The 12432-nt window shown below is 38.8% G+C and overlaps 1 protein-coding gene across 4 annotated transcripts in view; it reads right to left on the minus strand.

Annotated features, from left to right (window-relative positions):
* Positions 1-12432, minus strand: part of LOC134797646 (histone-lysine N-methyltransferase PRDM16-like) — a 137633-nt gene that overhangs the window by 82233 nt on the left and 42968 nt on the right. For 3 of the 4 annotated variants that reach the window (XM_063769982.1, XM_063769983.1, XM_063769981.1), the window contains exon 2: positions 3767-3814. In XM_063769982.1, the coding sequence (XP_063626052.1) occupies positions 3767-3814 (48 nt within the window). Of the gene's footprint in view, positions 1-3109; positions 3319-3766; positions 3815-12432 lie in introns of those variants that run through there. The other variant, XM_063769985.1, reaches the window with a different exon arrangement.

Here is a 12432-nt window from a genome sequence, read left to right on the forward strand (position 1 = left end):
TTCCATTTGACCACCATTATTTTAATGTCACTAATGGTCAATTCAATAGTAGTGTAGGTTCGAATCCCGGTAAGGGCATTTATTTGTGTGATGAGCACAGATATTTGTTCCTGAGTCATGGATGTTTTCTATGTATTTAAGTATTTGTATATTATATATATCGTTGTCTGAGTACCCACAACACAAGACTTCTTGAGCTTACCGTGGGACTTAGTCAATTTGTGTAAGAATGTCCCTATAATATTTATTTTTATTTATTTATGAGATATGTACGTAGCTGTTACATCCTCATAGACTATGAGTCATAGTTATTGACCTTTATTTTGAGGTTATTATTAAGTTTTCGAATTCGAGTGCACTAAACTAACGGCAAACGTACAACAACCTCCGCTTTGCTGATGATAGTGATGATGATGCTACACTAAAAGATATTTTGCTTTGGGGAACGTTATTTGTTCGTAAAATAAGTCCCCATGATGTATGTGTCGCGACATATTCATAAGTGATCATGAAAATTGGAGTCCCGCATGATACTAGAAGACTCTGTAACTTGAGATTATCATCGAGATATAGGTAATAAATACATATATTGAGGTGACCGATAAGATTAATAGCGCATAATTAACAATTGCTCATTTTTTGTGAGCTTGCTTAAGCAAACTCGATTCTTAATATGTGGTTAGGCATTGGTATTTGTTTACCTCTACCTACTTTTTAGGGTTCCGTACCTTTATTTAGTACCGGTTATTAGGTACAATTGGTATTTATTTACCTTGTCTGTCTGTCTGTCACTAGGCTGTATCTCATGAACCGTGATAGCTAGACAGTTGAAATTTTCACAGATTATGTATTTCTATTGCCGCTATAACAACAAAGACTAAAAACAGAATAAAATAAAAATTTAAGTGGGGCTCCCATACAACAAACGTGATTTTTTGCCGTTTTTTGCGTAATGGTACGGAACCGTTCGTGCGCGAGTCCGACTCGCACTTGGCTGGTTTTTTTAATGCATATAGTGTGTAAATTTTAATTTTGTCAGTTTAACTATGACATCGTCTACATTGTTTTGTTTGTATACGATATCTGAATTAATATAATAAATCAACGTAGACCATACAGAGATACCTGTAACGTTCGCTATCTAAGTAGGTATTATTTTTATTATATAAAAACAGAATTTGGTACTGCAAGCATTCTTAATAGAGTCGTATTCAATAAAAGATTTAGCTATTGTTACGCCTTTTTAGAATAAAGCGGCTAAAGGCCGCTATCAGGAGATAAAATGTTTAAAATGATTACTACAACCATCAAGCGAAACTATCTGGTTAGATAGCATCAACACATTACGACATGAAACGTCAATATCAATTTTATAAAATATTCAAGTAATCAAAACTTGTAGACTCTGAATTATTTTTTCTTTCATTTCTCAGTTCCCTATAATTGTAAAATATTTCCTGGACAGTAGATACCTGGGTATATATTGTAACAACATGTTTATAAGAATAAGTATCTGAATCTCGCTTAAACCGTTTCTACTTCAGTGGGTACTTTACCAAAACAGTTACTACATGTTTTTTACTGCAGGTTTATAATAATTCACAACTTGTACAGTCAAAAACATTGATTTCTATACCATTTAATACCTTGTCATATTGACAATAAATGCAAGCAATAACAATGTACGAAATGGTACAAAAATCGAAATACCTTAACCGTCTTCTTCTTCTTCTCCTTGTCCTTTTCCCATTATTTGGGGTCGGCTCTCCTAGTTATATTTCGCCAGGCTTCACGGTCCTGGGTCGTCTCAGGTGTGATTTGGGCTTCTTCCATGTCCCTCTTCACTGTTGCCAGCCATGTCAGTCGGGGTCTTCCTCGTCGTGATTGCGTGGGGAACATATCTAGCACCTTACGTGTCATGTGTTCGGATTCTCGGCGCATGACATGTCCAAACCATCGGAGTCGCCCTTCGGTTAATTTTTCGGGCAAAGGTCTGACTTTAAAACTACCACGGACGTAGGTGTTACGGATGTGGTCAAGTAAGGTGACACCTCCGGCCCAGCGGAGCATTTTCATCTCGGCGGCGTGAAGCTTATCCTCTAGCTGTTTTTTGAGGGGCCAGCACTCGGCGCCGTACACCATGGCTGGACGGACTGCTGCTTTATATACTTTTCCTTTAATGGTTACCGGCATTCTCTTGTCACATAAAACACCAGTTAGGTCTTTCCACTTCAATACCTTAACCGTACTACTACTAAATATCTTTTTCTTTCCTCAGAATAGGTAATGCTAGTTTGCTGGTGACATAGACTTCACCGTTAAAAATATAAAGTTTGTATGAGGGAGTATTTTATATTTAATTATTGTGAGAATGAATGTTCTGTCCCGAATCGCTCCGAAATGGGTCCTGTTGATTTAACTTATATGATTTCCGAACCGAACATAGTTAACGACCCTTCATTTTCTCTCTCTTTCTGTTGTCGTATGAAATAAATATGCAATGTGGAATGGAAGAACGCCATCTACTATTAAGTTTCAAATTAAGTTTTCCCCATTGATTGGGTAAGTATCGTTTTGTTATGATACATATTTAAAATAATCATGCCTACTAGGAAATTTTGACAGGTTGCGCGTCATGAGTATTGAGTAACCGCATCATTTTATCTAAATATAAAAAAAACCCTTATCATTAATTAATAATTAACTTCACCGAGTTCATTCCAGCGCGCTGATATAACCATCCATACCCATGAAAAGTGACAATCGGAACCCTATTTTACTAAGCTTACGCTGTCCGGCTATCTGTCAGCGGGCTCTATCTCAAGAACCGTTGTAGGTAGACAGTCAAAATTTTCAGAAAGTATGTTTTTCTATTAACGCTATAATGACTAATACTACGAGTAAATATAACATTAAATAGACATATATTAACATTTTAGTTGGTAGGTACTAATATTACATATATTTAAATATCACAAGTGTAAAAATAAACTTAATCAAATCACGCTTCATTGGAGAGCTCTACAGATTAGCCTTCAGTGGCGCGTAAGTGGGCAAGTTTTATTTTCCAATATGAAACGTAGCATTTTTAAACAATAAAAACACTTACCTTAAATTTCAAAGTGTTGGTGTCATTCGCCTCGAGACCAGGTGATACTTTAAGCGGCACTATACAACTCATTACCTAGTCAAATCCAGTCCACCGCGTACGGCGATTCACTTATCAATAATTGTCACCGAAAACATTATATCTTCTTCGTCATATCTCTCCGATAAAGTAAGTAGATAAGACAATAGCCGGATTTACGTCGAATTAAGCGAATCTTAAGATATCGTAGTCGCAGGCGCTGTTAGGCGGGTAGGAAGTGGGCAGCGCTCGATATCAACAGAACCAAGGGCGCATACGCACATGCGGTTGCAATCTCGGCGCGAGTATACAGCAACCCATCGGAGACGCGCCGCCACGCGCCGCGATTCGAACAATGTTTATAAGATGTCACAGCGATACGATACTGATCTGTCAGTGTCAAAAGTGTCACACCTCTCGCTGTATCGCTGTAACACCTTATTGTTCGAATCGGGCCGACGGCCATAAAACGGCGGTAGCAACCGCGATTCGCGATGCGCTACAGCAGCTGCTCAAGCTAGTACTATGGGCCCTAAGAAAAATTTCACTTGGTACATATTTGGCGGCATACATACTTAACTACATACGAGCGATACATACTTAACTGGCAAAAATACATTATTAATAAGAACAACTGACCTGTTTTATCATCATTATTTGCTATGGAATCTCCTTCAGCTTCAGCACCTGAAATAGTAAGATAACGTTTGTAAGATGTCTTATAGTAAATATCTCCAAACAATTTTGACACTTGGTCTATGGTCATGAATAACTAAAAGTCAGAGCCTTTAGACAGAGGAGTCTATAGCCACGATCACGTGATATTTTTATTAGTTTTAAAGATACCAATTGGCTGCTAAAAGTCGCTACAGTTACAAAAAAAGCCTAAAACGTAGTTTTATTCGTCCTTGTCTTGCGCTGAAATACAAATACTTAATACCAAAGGAACAATGACAAAACTATGCAATATTTGAGTCGATACTTCTAAATATTAGGTATTGTCTCATTATATTACTCAAAGGTTTTATTGGTGTTTCTATCTGTATGTATGTTGCACAGGCAGTACCGTCTTTACCATAAGGGCACACGGGGCCACGGGGCCCCCATCCTCAAGGGCCCCGAAGGACAGACAGTAACAGTATATATGATTACCCATAATAAATAGAAGATCATAGTAGAAAAATGTTAGTTTAATTCGCTTTCTTTACTTTCCAAAAGGGCCCCAAATTCTTATGTGCCCAAGGGCCCCAGCATAGTTTAAGGCGGCCCTGTGCACAGGTCCTAATTTTTTTGTTGTTGACATGATTATAGTGACGTTTTAAATACCTAAGATGTATCCCACCAAAAACATTCTGTAAAAAACTAGCCAAGTCTCGATGGAGCTGCTTGTTTATCTCTAAAAAGTAATGAAATCTAGACAAAGTCGTGCCAAGTCTAAGGTTCCTTACTGCGATTTCTTTATTATTATAGTTAATGTTGTGTGACTTGGCCGTTGAAGGGTACACAAGGGTACAAAACCAGGTGCTCCATGACACCATTGCACCAATCTGTCGCCAGAACCGCTACCCATTGACCCATTGGCCACTTGGACAACGTTGATTCAATAACCAGTCAATTGTAGGCTTGATAAAGCTGCGTATTTCAATAATACTTATGTATAGGCGAGCCTGAAACAAACAGTACTTCTTTTTGAAGCGTCAAATCGACCATCGATCTAACATAAAATAGACGTACAGACGGACTTCTATCAATGATCAGAAGTCCGTCTGTACTGGAAATAATTTTTTATACTGTATGTTTGGTGTCATGGAGCACCTGGTTTTGTACCCTTGTGTACCCTTCAACGGCCAAGTCACACAACATTAACTATAATAATAAAGAAATCGCAGTAAGGAACCTTAGACTTGGCACGACTTTGTCTAGATTTCATTACTTTTTAGAGATAAACAAGCAGCTCCATCGAGACTTGGCTAGTTTTTTACAGAATGTTTTTGGTGGGATTTCACTTCTTTTTGTAGAAACGTGGGCATATTGATTTATTTTATTAGATTTTCTTATTTGACACATTTTTTTTCTTTTTAGGAGTAGTTTTTTATTACCATATGTCTAGACAAAGTCGTGCCAAGTCTAAGGTTCCTTACTGCGATTTCTTTATTATTATAGTTAATGTTGTGTGACTTGGCCGTTGAAGGGTACACAAGGGTACAAAACCAGGTGCTCCATGACACCATTGCGCGCGACCCGCTTTGATCACGCCCGCGCAGTCACACAGAACACAGCGCGTGTTGCGAGCGGTCACTCGATTACTGACCGTTGGACGTTGGAAAGCATGATCATGGACGTTGAATAGTTTCACGAGCGTTTTGTAGCCTGCAGCAGTATATTGCGACAATACTGCCGACTGCATTACTGCAGCAAATGTCAAATACGATGATGCTGACCGAATTTTTGATATTTACCTCAGTAATTCAGTCGGCAGTAGTGCATGCTGCAATCCTGCTGCAGTATAGCTGCCGACTGCATTACTGCCAAAAATGTCAAAGTTGATGTATTTTTAACCGCCTTAAAATAAAGGTTCTCAGTTTGACCCGTACGTATGTTTGTTCGCGATTATCTCGCGTTTGGCTGAACCGATTTTGATGCGCTTTTCGGAAAAGTGTTTGTTACATTCTGGTAAAGGTTTTAGTATACATAGATCTGAGCTGATGCTGAACCCTGGTTGTACCTAGTGGAACTTAGGTTTGGTGCAACATAAGCCCACGCTATTTTGGTCATCCGTCACATCTTGATGAGCACTTGGGAGAGCAGTACCTTAGACAGAGCTGATGTTGAACCCTGGCTGTACCTAGTGGAACTCAGGTTTGGTACAACATAAGCCCACGCTATTTTGGTCATCCGTCACATCTTGATGAGCACTTGGGAGAGCAGTACCCAAGATAGAGCTGATGCTGAACCCTGGCTGTACCTAGTGGAACTCAGGTTTGGTGCAACATAAGCACACTTTGTTTTGGTTAACCGACTTGTCGTCGTGTGCCTGTTGCAGAGTTCCACTAGGCGGTCATCAAGATGTACCGGATGACCAAAATAGCGTGGGGCTATGTTGCACCAAACCTAAGTTCCACTAGGTACAGCCAGGGTTCAGCATCAGCTCTATTTCAGGTACTGCTCTCCCAAGTGCTCATCAAGATGTGATGGATGACCAAACTAGCGTTGGCCTATGTTACACCAAACCTAAGTTCCAGTAGGTACAGCCAGGGTTCAGCATTAGCTCTATCTTGGGTACTGCTCTCCCAAGTGCTCATCAAGATGTGACGGATGACCAAAATAGCGTTGGCCTATGTTGCACCAAACCTGAGTTCCACTAGGTACAGCTAGCGTTCAGCATCAGCTCTATTTCAGGTACTGCTCTCCCAAGTGCTCATCAAGATGTGACGGATGACCAAAATAGCGTGGGCCTATGTTGCACCAAACCTGAGTTCCAGTAGGTACAGCCAGGGTTCAGCATCAGCTCTATCTTGGGTACTGCGTTCCCAAGTGCTCATCAAGATGTAACGGATGACCAAAATAGCGTGGGCCTATGTTGCACCAAACCTGAGTTCCACTAGGTACAGCCCGGGTTCAGCATCAGCTCTATCTTGGGTACTGCTCTCCCAAGTGCTCATCAAGATGTGACGGATGACCAAAATAGCGTGGGCGTATGTTGCACCAAACCTGAGTTCCACTAGGTACAGCCAGGGTTCAGCATCAGCTCCATCTTGGGTACTACTCTCCCAAAGGCTCATCAAGGCGTGTCGGCTGACCAAAACAGTGTGTGCATATGTTGCACCAAGCCTGAGTTCCACTAGGTACAGCCAAGGTTCAGCATCAGCTCCATCTTGGGTACTACTTTCCCAAAGGCTCATCAAGGCGTGTCGGATGACCAAAACAGTGTGTACATATATTGCACCAAGCAAAACGCCTATGTCTGACGGAGCCTTAATACAGCTGAGACCAGCTGAGGGTTCTTCATCAGATACTTCAGACCTTCGATTTTTGACATCAAATGAAGCGGCCCACCAATTTGAATATTTTTTGTAAAGGCGGTATGTCGATCTCCAGTAGTTTGGTTGGGCTCTTGTGTTTTCTAATCAGGGTCACCAGGTACTCGAGATCTTCGATTATCCTAGTTTTTATAGTTTTCCCTTTATGTGGCCATTAAACCCTAACTCTGTACCAAATTTCAGCTCTCTGAGTTTATGGGAAGTACTAGTTCTATTCTGATGATCATAAGTGAGTGAGTGTGTGTCATAAATGCGAAACTTTGCTTTCGCTTAACTTCGGAACTAAATGACCTACAGACTTGAAATTTTGGATTTTAAGTATGTGATTATAGCTTACTGGATGACGAAAATTTCTGCGTTCTGGTCTTATCCAGAGGTTCTCAAATAGGGACCTGAAAATGCGGCGAAATGGTTCCAGTAAAGGATGGTACGGCAGTGTTTGCTTCGCGCTCGACTTGGCGGGGGCACTGCCGTGCCCCCCGATTCAGTTAATGCGGAATCACAACCTAATACCTATTAACGGGTAATTCTGAAAATGAACTCTGACAAGATAGACCTATGGATGATTTTCAATTACCCGCCATTTGCACGTGATTCGGATTTGTTTTATCATTCGTTATACTAACGAGTTAATAAGACTAATCATCTAATAGAATAATTATCTTCATGCTCATTTATAATTGTCTTTTTACTTGATCAAGTTAAGACATAAAGATATTGATCACATACTTAATTAATCACATGTACCTAAACCTACATTGCTCTTTGAATGTTCTAGTAGGGGATTTTTGTAGTTACTCGAGCGTGTCAGATTAAGATATGAGTGATATCTGGCTACCTGTGGAGTCTTCCTTAAACAGTTTTAGCAAACTGAGTTGATCCGTTGGTTGGTGCGAAGTTAAAAAAGGGCATTCTGGCATTAACTTTAAATAGAAATTATTTTTTTTTGTTTTAATTTACCGAAGAAAAAATTAAATTTCAATATGGTTCAGCGGGAAAACTGTGGCCAGACAGTTAGATTTTAGGTAAAAGAGGTACTAGAATCTGTTCAATGATTTTACATTTAATAATCACATTAACAGGGTGTTCTTACGTAGCAAATTTGTTTTTCAGTTTTCTCCAAAAAAACATCGTAAAAGCTATAATGTTTCATACTTAAATATACTCCAGCGGGCTCAGCACGGTTCCATTTTTATCGACTATCACTATGCGCGTCCCTTTCGCACTTACATACTTATTAGAACGTGACAGGCATGGTGACAAGGGATAAAAACGCGACCGTGCTAAGCCGCCAGGAACCGAGTACTATCAGCTGTATAAATATCTGCAACTAATAAGGTAGCACCTTATATAAACTGACTAATTAAGGCTTGCAATGTTTTTTGAATAAGGGGGATAAAGTCTAAGGTATATGTAAGTAGTTGTACATTGCGCCTATTCACCGAATTAATTTGCTTCGATACGACATACGAGTTGTTTGTTAGATCGGTTTATAATTAATACAATATAAAAAGTTTATAAAATAATATTTCGTCTTCTATACATTTTGTATCTCTGGGTTTATCGATGTTAGACTAGTCGTAATTGATCGTACGATTAAAGATAATTTATGTGCGTAAATATTTCGTTATACTTCGTTAAATATACCTACATATACATATTTTTGATGATACGTTATCAGATAGGTATATTATCTTATACTGGTACGCTGGTACGAAGAACGTTAAAACGATTATATAAATACAAGTAACAAAAACTTTGGATTCCTGAAAATTGGAATAGTGAGATTAGATGATAGAAAAAATAAAAGGTTTATTATTACAGCGATCAGGGATGCGTCTACAGGCTTTTAAAAATGTCGGGAGGTTGCAGGCAATTTATTTATTTAAACTTTATTGCAACTCCGCAGCAACGGCTCCCTGAGCCGGCCGCGGAACCGCCGGAACTTGACACCCTTCGGCCAAAACTCCTCCTTGGTGAAGGTCCCTAGATGTTCAGTCGGAACGCTCAGCACAATAGAATTAAAATTAAAAACGGAATTAGCCACATGGCTAATTCCGTTATAGGGACTATTCCGTCCACGAGCGTATATACTCTTCTTTGATTTTCAACCGTAGGAAAATAACCATTTGCTTTTGATTGCTGAAACTTAAAGCAATCGCTGCTTCGTTGGTGAAATTATCAATTTTGTTCGTTGCTAGAGAAAACCGCTAGTGGACGGAATAGACGTATGTCGACGAAAAGACGATAATATGACGAAATTAGCCAGATTGACCTCAAGTCAAAATGACAAGACAAACGATTAGTATATAATTGAGGATTGAAGCGCGTTTATGAATAACGCCGTCCGTACGTCACCACCGAAATGCTATGCCTATATACATATTTTTTTACAGAATGTCCTTTCACTTGCATATGTGGCGTGTTGGGTACGTATGATTTTATTCGCATGTAACAAAAACTCTTTTTAGGTGACGACGCGTAGGTATAGTCGGTGACACACACGCCCACTTTCTGAGGATCACTTCTCGTAATTTTGCACAGCACCGTATTTTAAATTTATTATACGCGATACATTTCGTTAAAATAGTTTATTTCATATGTAACAATATCGCTAAAAACAGATAAGACTACCTCACCGTGTGACTCACGAACATTATCATATAATACGGTAGACAAAATAATTCTGATACTACACGTCTTAGCAACAAAGTATCACACATTTTTTCCTAGGACGGTCTCAGAAACAAACTTTTCATCACTACACCTTATAAAACAAAGTCCCCCGCCGCGTCTGTTGTTTGTGTGTTTGTATGTTCGCGATAAACTCAAAAACTACAGAACGGATTTTTATGCGGTTTTCACCTATCAATAGAGTGATTCTTGAGGAAGGTTTAGGTGTATAATTTGTTAACCCGTGCGAAGCCAGGGTGGGTCGCTAATATTATAATAATAACGTAATAGGTACAGGGATATATATGCAATACAAGCTGGCACCGACAAGCACGGACACCCGGGACACCCCTCTGGTACGAGCTAATCGAGCTCAATTGCGTTAACTCATCCACTCGCGTGTAATTACTGACACCCTTCAATCAACATTGTCTCACATTAGCATCGCATCAGAGCCCGCGCTTCCTGTGCCCTGTTTATCAAAAGCTTGTGGCTTGTAATATAAGCGGAAGTCCCTTTCTAACAAAAGCTGTCAAAAAGGGACTTTCACTTGTATTACAAGTTACAACCTTTTGATAAACAGGGCACTGTTCTTAGTAGATTACCGATATAGGCAATGTTAATCAAAGCACACGTTCAAAACCACACAGACTTAGGGCAATACCGTAAAGAATCATAGTTTTTAAAACCTGAATATACAATTCTCCTTCTTCTTCCTCGCGTTATCCCCGCATTTTTGCCACGGCTCATGAGAGCCTGGGGTCCGCTTGACAACGAATCCCAAGAATGTACAATGCACTTAATATGAAACAAAAAACGTCTAAAATTTGATTAATACTTTGATTGTCTTCCTCTTTGTTGTTTCACTCTTGACAGAGTGGTCGTGGTCATCATCGATTGGTACCGTGCATCACAACACGATGCCATTCTTTAGATAAAGTGAGAGACAGAGGAGTACCTAATGAATCTACCCTCATTTCATACTATAACAACAAACGTTGTCGACAAATGACTACATTTATTGTAATCTGGAGGAATTAACTAGTACCTATCAAATTGGTGAAAGTCCAACTTGTTATAGAATAATTTGAAGTTCCTTGCAAAGTAATCTGAATTTAGCGTAATTTCTGACGAGTTCACTACGCATGCTTATTGCTTAGGTACCTATAAGTACATAGCCTTTAGCTACGAGAATACCTGTCTAGGATATTATTTACTTGACCCTTTTGGAAAGTCTTTTCAAGAAAGATATTGGATATAGTCAAAATGTGATACGGTATATCTAACAGTCAATATTAATACTTATCTTCGGTGTCAGCAATACCGATCTTTACCTTGAAAATATCAGATAAGTGAGCAATCATAAAAATACACTTTATGATTATAAGAATAATGATGAACTACCTATATATTTTTTTTTTGTAGATATACAGTCTATCAATAATTGATATACGATATGATAAGGCAGGTCAGTTATGAAACTATGTAGTTTTATTTACTTACATATTTTTCGAACTTGCAAAACCAATTAGTTTTGCACTCATGCGCCCAGTGAGTATATGTATACAATATTTTCCTTCTTAAGCAACAACGATTATGAAATTATAAGTACCGCACGACATACCTATATTGTCCTCTGTAAAACTTAAATAATCGCAAATTATATTGATTCAAGCAGTGTAATAATAAAGTACAAGAAACAGACTGCGCGATTGTCCTTTGGGGTGAGCGCCATACGCAACAACCAAAACATCTTGAGACTACAACGGTACAGTTACATGAACAATTGAACACCTTTCCACCTACTTAGTTTCAATAATACTGGAGGCACGCGACAGGACACTGCCACAAAAGCAATGCACTACAAACCATCATTACGAAGAAAAAGAAGTCAGCCAGCTGCCTCCTACTTCCTCTTCTTACAAAACTGTGTAATACAAGATGTGCGTATTGTAAGACCGTTTATTTTAGGGCTCATTCATTATGGCACTCAATTTGGCGCGTGTTCTTATCTTTCTATGTGTTTATAGACTGTCTGTGTGTTAGTCTCGATGCGTTTATGGACAACGCGTGTATGTACGCGTGCCGACGGCACTCCTTGATAAGCGGAAGTGATCTTGAAAGGGTAAGTATTGAGGTCTAATAAAAACCATACATTTAAAACTAAGCTATTTGTTATTGTTACTGCTTGTGTCTATAAGTAGTATCTTAATGATTATTTTAACCATTTTCATTTTTAGGTTAACTTAGGTTGTAATAATAATATAATCAGATTTTCATTCTTATTTTAACATTAGCTACACTATTAAGTAACATCTACGAAATGTCACTAAAATTATCTAAGTATATTCATACACAAGCAGGTCGTTAATTAACCTCAAACATTGGAAGGACCGATAAATTAGGGACGTAGGTAAAGCCTGACCAGGAATACGCGCCATTTTGCGAAATTTCAGTAAAACTATTTTTTTCATACTATACCTACTGAACTGGCACCCTATAGGCAAAAAGAATAGATAGTATAGAGGGGTCCTGTCATTGTAAATTTTGTAGTCACTGTAAATTTACTGCCATCTATCGACACACGACTAA

The sequence above is a fragment of the Cydia splendana genome, chromosome 15 (assembly GCF_910591565.1).
Source record: "Cydia splendana chromosome 15, ilCydSple1.2, whole genome shotgun sequence".
NCBI classification, from domain to species: Eukaryota; Metazoa; Arthropoda; class Insecta; order Lepidoptera; family Tortricidae; genus Cydia; species Cydia splendana.